Source organism: Oculina patagonica, chromosome 11, assembly GCF_052425735.1.
Source record: "Oculina patagonica isolate OP01 chromosome 11, crgOcupat, whole genome shotgun sequence".
In the NCBI taxonomy this organism is placed as follows: Eukaryota; Metazoa; Cnidaria; class Anthozoa; order Scleractinia; family Oculinidae; genus Oculina; species Oculina patagonica.
Genome location: NC_135768.1, coordinates 13,975,856 through 13,984,067, shown reverse-complemented (window position 1 = coordinate 13,984,067; position 8,212 = coordinate 13,975,856). Strand labels below are relative to the sequence as shown.

The following is an 8,212-nucleotide window of genomic DNA, read 5'->3' as shown; positions in this document are numbered from 1 at the left end:
TAAAGCTTGGTTCACAGTTCAGGCAGATTTCTTGTTCCGTTCTCTAAAGCGTTTGAATATCAAGAAAATCTCAAAGACAACCTTCTAAACTGGAACAAAATTCGGCAACCCCGAAATCACGCGCGTGGACCGCGCTCGCTTATCTTTCTGACTGGCGCTTGTTCCGAGGTGTTGACGTTACTGCAAAATCAGCCAATCAGAGGGTATAGCAGCTCCTGCCATACTGGAAGAGGGTCGTTAAAGAAATTCTTACAGGCTCGCTTATCTTTCTGACTGACGCTTGTTCCGAGGTGTTGACGTTACTGCAAAATCAGCCAATCAGAGGGTATAGCAGTTCCTGCTGTACCGGAAGAGGGTCGTTGAAGAAATTCTTACAGGCTCTCTTTCCTTCGCTCGCCTTCCTCCCCCTCATTTTTTCCTCGCTTGCCCGGGGACCGCGTTTTTTGCTTTCCCCTTCAACTACCGAGAGCCTGGAACAGGCTAAAGTCGGTGGCGCTTCAAATCCCACTATATTGACACCATGTTACATAATTACACAAAGTGAACGCCATGTTGGATCTACAAAACCGCATGGTTTAATGTGAACAATCAAACATAATGGCCAGCGGTATGCCATACATAACACTCTGTATATGCCTTCTTCATCTGCACCTGAATGTCCAGCTCCACTTTTTTACTTTTTTTTAACTGCTGTTTCCTCATTCTCCAAGACCTTGGTACCTATTTTGCATTTCCCATATCTTCATCATTCTGGTTTTGCTGTTGTGCACTGATTGCTTGGAAATTATTTTGGAAATGGACCAAACATATGGAACTGGTTGTGAACAAATAACATAGAACTGGTATAAAATATAATTAATATTAAATAGAAAAGCAATTCAAAAAAATATACCTCTCAAAATCTATTTAAAAAATGTACACAAACAAAATAATGACAAGAGGAAAAAGGTGGCTGTTCCATTTGGAATAGCCCTGAACACACCAAATATTTGAAACACAGAAGGCGCCCAACAAAAACCCGTCGTGTGTACAGGGTGCACGGCATCTCCTGTGGGCTTGTAATTGATTCAAACAATGATTCAATGTTTCAAACAATGCTAGAATAATGAGTTTCATGTTACTTGCCTATCTTCATCACCTGAATGTCCAGCTCCACTTTTTCACTTTTTTCAACTGCTGTTTCCTCATTCTGCAAGACCTGGTACCTATTTTGCATTTCCCATATCGTCATCATTCTGGTTTTGCTATTGTGCACTGATTGCTTGGAAATTATTTTGGAAATGGACCAAACAGATGGAACTGGTTTTGAGCAAATAACATAGAACTGGTAAAAATATAATTAATATTAAAGAGAAAAGCAATTAAAAATATATACCACTCAAAATGCGTTTAAAAATGTACACAAACAAAATAATGACAAGAGGAAAAAAAGGTGGCTGTTCCATTCAGAATAGCCCTGAACACACCAAATTTTTGAAACACAGAAGGCGACCCAACAAAAACCATGTACAGGTTGCATGGCATCTCCTGTGGGCCACCTCTAATGGTGCTTTTATCTGCGGTGAGGTAGGCCTTCATGGCGAGTAGGCAAGGTATGATGTAGCCAGGACAAGAACCAATCGATGCGGCCTTCTTTTTGACAAACTCTGCAATGCTTGGCTTGAAGAGGTAATCGTAGTTAAATGGCAGCGAGATTAGACGGCGATTGAGCTGAGCCCAAGTAACTTCGTGTTGTTTCGCAATTTTGGCTAACTTCGACATGTTGATCGGACGAGTGACTGATGCTAACTGATACGTTGTCGCCAATTGAGAGAGATAAAAGTGAAAGTGCATTGTAATTAAGCACGCACCAAGTGTGAAATTTTGCAATTACTGGTAGTTAAGAAACCGCAATAGCATTGTAAAGTTACTGTTTGTTGATTTTTTGTATGGGCATTAAATTTGCGAAGTTGATGTTAAATTAACGTGAAAACAATGGGTGTCAAGACCGGAAAAATTTAATTGTTTAGTAAATGTTGATATATGCGTTAAATATGTGTAGTTGATGTATAGTAACAATGGATTAGAATCAGTTAAATGTGTGACAATTTTTTAACTAAAGACACACTTTTCAATAAATGCCGAATCAATTCATATTTTATTAGCTTGAGTAAAATGTCTTTAAGCAACAACGATTTACAGAAAGATTCCCACAGAAGACAGTTTGAAGCATCACTTCTGTTTTGCTTTGGGGCTTTGTATAAGCTTCTAGCGCCGCCATAACTGGTTTGATCTTGAGGTTGTCGCCTTCGCTGTGGTCGTATTGTAAATTTCGAGGCCTTTTTATGTATTATGGTTACCACTGAGCAAAAAGTGCATGTAACTCAGGCCAATGCTTATCAGCTGATGATAAGCTTACCTCCAGCATCAGAGGTGTCAAGGCGGCTTATTGTATAGGATGATAATTGAAACAGAAATTGGGTGGTGTTCAATTACATTGTTGACACAAGAGTAGTCATATGTGCTCATATAGGCTCTAAAGCCTCACTTTCATGTAAGATCACTGTTCTTGTGGTTAAAAAAATGCCATTACCTAAGTCTAAATGAAATCATCTGGCTTTCTTACCACATCGATTTTTTTCATTGTTGATTAAATTTAAATTTCTTACACCAGGGTACCTTTGCATTTAACCCAGACAACTTTGCGGGTATGACCCAGTCTGGGTCATTTTTTAGTATCGTCAACTGATACTTCGTTCTTCTTTATGGTCTTCTTCATTGCCGCCTATTGAGGCTGGTCGTGTCTTTTCCAAACTATTCGGAAACAGATTTACAAAAAACAAAATAAAAGGACTGAAAGCAAAAGAACAAAACCAGATTCTGAAGGAATATTCATGGTAAGTAATAAATGTTCAATTGGAAAATTCAAAAATATGAAAACACAATCTAAATTGAAATGGCTACATGTATGCAATGTATAATTATTAATGATATTAATTTATTTATAATTATAATTAATGGTAAATCCATTTATGTGAAAAGTAAAAGTATAAATGCTGAAAAGGCTAAGTGCCCAACAGATATGCATGCACATAAAGGATTAACAAATGGAAGAGAAAAGTTGAAAGCGCAGATGCAATCAATGTTGGTCACACTTCGAAGGTGAGGTAGATTTCCCGGTCTTTATCGCCGACGAAGCTCATCAGGTTACATATTTTCTCCTTTTCGGTGCATTTGCTGAGCTGTCCTCCGAATGTGAATTTGCAATGTTGATAAAACCTTTCCCATTCTTTACTCAGGTCCGAAGCATCCCAGTTCATTCTTGGCCAGTTACACAACAAGTTTGTGTAACCTTCTGCCATTTCGTGAGGCTCTGTTCAAGTCGGTGTAGCCTGTTCCAGGCTCTCGGTAGTTATGGGAGAGCGAATAACGCGCGCGGGTGAGCGAGGAAAAATGAGGCGGGACGAGGGCGAAGGAAGGAGAGCCTGTAAGAATTTCTTTAACGACCCTCTTCCACCTACTTTTCAGATAATGAGGTGTTGAGAAGTAAAAATGACATTCTGTCAGTTAGCTAGAGATGTTCTCCTGTTTCTCGCGTGAGGCCAAAGGTCTGCGCCGCATGGTTTCCTGTTTGTAAGCAAGATATGCTTTACGCTCTCAAGATGTTTGTTCTGGAAGGACAGGGTCAGCAATTTATCCGTGAAAATGATGGTTTATACTTGCATTTAATAATTGTGATTCCGGCCTGTTTGTTTGTATCATATCACGGATGATAATTAAATAAAACTTTGTGCGGCTTCTCCAGAGATTGTTGTGGCTTTACTTCGAGAAAACTTAAAGTTGGTTTTAGAGAGACACTCTGTGTTGTAAAGGTTATGCTTCTTGCATTAAATATTTGATCAAGCGCTTTGTCTCTTGAGATCGATGATGTCAAGGTTTTACCTCCCGTGTTCGTTGCATTACATTCTGGCACCGCATGATTCAAATATAGGTTTTCACAGGCACAAGCCTGTTGCCTGTTAATTTACCCGTTATATTTGCCTATATGATTGAGTTCCGCCGACAATCCAAGCTATTTCAGCTGCTCAACTTGGTCCAACATCACCGAAACCAAAGGAGAGGCAACTACAAAGGAACACATTTCCGATTTCATCGCAGTCGTCGTGGGACGAGCTGAAAGATTAAACTTTTCCTGAATCCAGTTGGCAAAATAGAGAAAACTTCTTTTCCACAATAAAGCTTGGTTCACAGTTCAGGCAGATTTCTTGTTCCGTTCTCTAAAGCGTTTGAATATCAAGAAAATCTCAAAGACAACCTTCTAAACTGGAACAAAATTCGGCAACCCCGAAATCACGCGCGTGGACCGCGCTCGCTTATCTTTCTGACTGATGCTTGTTCCGAGGTGTTGACGTTACTGCAAAATCAGCCAATCAGAGGGTATAGCAGCTCCTGCCATACCGGAAGAGGGTCGTTAAAGAAATTCTTACAGGCTCGCTTATCTTTCTGACTGACGCTTGTTCCGAGGTGTTGACGTTACTGCAAAATCAGCCAATCAGAGGGTATAGCAGTTCCTGCTATACCGGAAGAGGGTCGTTGAAGAAATTCTTACAGGCTCTCTTTCCTTCGCTCGCCTTCGTCCCCCTCATTTTTTCCTCGCTTGCCCGGGGACCGCGTTTTTTGCTTTCCCCTTCAACTACCGAGAGCCTGGAACAGGCTAAAGTCGGTGGCGCTTCAAATCCCACTATATTGACACCATGTTACATAATTACACAAAGTGAACGCCATGTTGGATCTACAAAACCGCATGGTTTAATGTGAACAATCAAACATAATGGCCAGCGGTATGCCATACATAACACTCTGTATATGCCTTCTTCATCTGCACCTGAATGTCCAGCTCCACTTTTTTACTTTTTTTTAACTGCTGTTTCCTCATTCTCCAAGACCTTGGTACCTATTTTGCATTTCCCATATCTTCATCATTCTGGTTTTGCTGTTGTGCACTGATTGCTTGGAAATTATTTTGGAAATGGACCAAACATATGGAACTGGTTGTGAACAAATAACATAGAACTGGTATAAAATATAATTAATATTAAATAGAAAAGCAATTCAAAAAAATATACCTCTCAAAATCTATTTAAAAAATGTACACAAACAAAATAATGACAAGAGGAAAAAGGTGGCTGTTCCATTTGGAATAGCCCTGAACACACCAAATATTTGAAACACAGAAGGCGCCCAACAAAAACCTGTCGTGTGTACAGGGTGCACGACATCTCCTGTGGGCTTGTAATTGATTTAAACAATGATTCAATGTTTCAAACAATGCTAGAATAATGAGTTTCATGTTACTTGCCTATCTTCATCACCTGAATGTCCAGCTCCACTTTTTCACTTTTTTCAACTGCTGTTTCCTCATTCTGCAAGACCTGGTACCTATTTTGCATTTCCCATATCGTCATCATTCTGGTTTTGCTATTGTGCACTGATTGCTTGGAAATTATTTTGGAAATGGACCAAACAGATGGAACTGGTTTTGAGCAAATAACATAGAACTGGTAAAAATATAATTAATATTAAAGAGAAAAGCAATTAAAAATATATACCACTCAAAATGCGTTTAAAAATGTACACAAACAAAATAATGACAAGAGGAAAAAAAGGTGGCTGTTCCATTCAGAATAGCCCTGAACACACCAAATTTTTGAAACACAGAAGGCGACCCAACAAAAACCATGTACAGGTTGCATGGCATCTCCTGTGGGCCACCTCTAATGGTGCTTTTATCTGCGGTGAGGTAGGCCTTCATGGCGAGTAGGCAAGGTATGATGTAGCCAGGACAAGAACCAATCGATGCGGCCTTCTTTTTGACAAACTCTGCATGTGCACTCTCCCCGTTCGGAAAGAAAGGAGCCCACCTCCAAGTGCGGAAGGCTGTCAAGCTAAAAAAGGAGTGAACGTAACATATGTAACAACCTAACTTGCCTGCATTTCATCCTTTTCTTTGGAGATGTCCAGCTTTTGTTGTATTGCCTCAAAAAGAAGAAGATCTGACTCCTCTAGTCCTTTAGTCTTCTTATCTAAACGTCTGCCCATGAAAAAAAATTTCAGTTGCTTTTTTGTTACTCAAAGAGTAGCAGGGCAACAAAAGACGAGAATTACTCCTGAACCATTAACTTAGTATTAACTTAGTAACAAATTTAAGGGCAAACCTTTACTGAAGGTGTACAAATTAAATTGACTCCATTTTCACTTAGCCTCCCAAGCAGTCCTTTTTAGGGGCGATCGTGTTTCACTCACAGAACGTCTGCGTGGGAGGCTATATAATTTTCACTCTGATTGAAGCGTTTCTTTCACTCTTAGCCTATAAGACGGTTTTCAATTGACTTCGAAAGAACTTGTGAATCTGCTTTAGCTTTGAGTTTTCTAATCTCTATAATTGTTTCAAAGAGAAAATACTCGTGAAAAGTGCTTAACCAATCAGAGCAAACTGCGCTTTGCACGGGTTGCACGTTTCTGTTTCAAATTGTGATTAGTCCGTTACGTAGCTAACATTTGCTGTGATTGGCTGGAAATGCCTCCTTAGATTTTTGCTTTCGGTTGTTAAAACTCTGCTGACAAGAAGATCTACAGTCCACACATTTTTAGAGCTCCTGACCTCTTTAAAGTTTTGACTTCACTTCTCAAAAGCTTGACTTCTCTTCGCCAAGACTTCACCTCCTCAAAATTCTAAAATGGAAAATTAAGTTATCAAAAACAAATATTCTAAAGCGTGTATTTATCTGGCAAAATAATCTTAAAATTTAATAACCCCATTATTTTTCCACTCTATTCTTGTGTAAGCTTTAGCTGAATCTAAAAACACAACGTTTTACTGAATTTTAACTTATTCGTACAGTGGAACCTCGACTTAACGAAGTGCCAAGGGACTGATGAAATTTGTTCGTTATATCGAGGGTTCGTTATCTCGAAAACTTAACATGGACGCTTGTCTCAAGAGGGGTTTCAAAGAGAGAAAGACATCGTTGACGTTCACCACATAGTGGTTAAGACCCGGGGGGGAGGGGACTCCTATATGAAACGGACGGGGATGCTCGTCGGAAATTTTGAAAAGAACCCCTAAAAGAGACCAATCTGGGTGTGGCTCAAGCTTTTCTTGACCCCTATTTCCAGTTTCCTTGCAATATAAAAATAGTAACGTACTTTCTTGTGGTACTTTCATGTGGTACAGTTTATTATGCTGTACTTTTAAGTCTATGGATGAAGCCCTAGTGTGTGACCTGATTCCGACCGACCGACCCACCATCACAAGAGACGGGGTGACGGGAAACGAAACATTTTATTGGGATGGCCTAAGTATGTTAAGCGTTAGATGCTGTACTGGTTATGCTCCTAGCTATGTCTTCATTCTGTTACAACTCACCTTTGTTCTCGTAATGTTATCTATATCCAAAACGTCTCCAAAATTCTCTACAAGTGTTGTGAGGCACCCTGGCTTGAAATCAGAGCTGAGCTCCAACTTATTCACCTCGAACGAGCCTGAACTTAGTGAGTAGTGAGAACTTAGCAGCTCTTCGTAACGTGCTCGTAGTTTATCGTGAGCTTCGCAAATCTCTTTCTTCAGCTAAAAGAATATGGAAAGAAAGCACGTTACTCCTATGCATAAAGAGCGATTTTCAAGTAATTAACGTTTGGGGGGATGTTCTCTTGTTCCTAACAAAATTTTTCTCATGTTCCCGTGTTCCCTAAAAGTATTTCTTCGATTTCGGTGTTCCCTGCTGTTCCCTAAAATATGCTTGTGTTCCCGTGTTGCCAGTTTTATTTTCCTTTTGTTCCCATGTTCCCAGAAATTGAATGGCCATGTTCCCTTGCCCCCTGAAACCCCTGAGGAAGCCTCCAAATCAAATAATTAATAATAATAATAATAATAATAATAATAATAATAATAATAATAATAATAATTATAAAAACAATATATAATTATAATAAAAACCTTCCCAAAATCCTTTGCAACTGAAAAATCGTCAATGCCAAATAACTTGGTCAGTTTGAAGTCAGCAGGAGTAGTACGTCGTATAGAAATAACTCTTACCATAAACTACTTCTTATATAAGTCGTAGGTCGATGACGTCATTAGTCACGTGACTGCTCAGAAGTTCGTTTTTGCTCACTGTGACGAAAATAGTTTATTACTGAAAAAGCAGTAATTGCAGTTTGAAGCACATTGGTG

The 8,212-nt window shown here is 39.4% G+C and overlaps 1 protein-coding gene across 1 annotated transcript; it reads right to left on the bottom strand.

Annotated features, from left to right (window-relative positions):
• Nucleotides 1-5,958: 5,958 nt before the first annotated feature.
• Nucleotides 5,959-7,844, bottom strand: LOC144629651 (uncharacterized). The gene is made up of 4 exons (XM_078487882.1): nt 7,779-7,844; nt 7,406-7,606; nt 6,641-6,711; nt 5,959-6,070 (listed from the first exon to the last, which is right to left on the bottom strand). Exons 1-4 carry the CDS (start codon nt 7,842-7,844, stop codon nt 5,959-5,961), a joined length of 450 nt encoding a protein of 149 aa, XP_078344008.1.
• Between the last annotated feature and the right edge of the window lie 368 nt (nt 7,845-8,212).

Excerpts from the sequence above, each read along its gene's own strand:
- LOC144629651 (XM_078487882.1), bottom strand. The coding sequence starts at position 7,844 with ATGGCCATTCAATTTCTGGGAACATGGGAACAAAAGGAAAATAAAACT. Across the intron at positions 6,712-7,405 it reads ATAACATTACGAGAACAAAG|AATTTTGAGGAGGTGAAGTC; the intron begins GTGAGTTGTAAC and ends TTTCCATTTTAG. Across the intron at positions 6,071-6,640 it reads GAAGTCAAAACTTTAAAGAG|ACGTTTAGATAAGAAGACTA; the intron begins GTCAGGAGCTCT and ends TTTCATGGGCAG.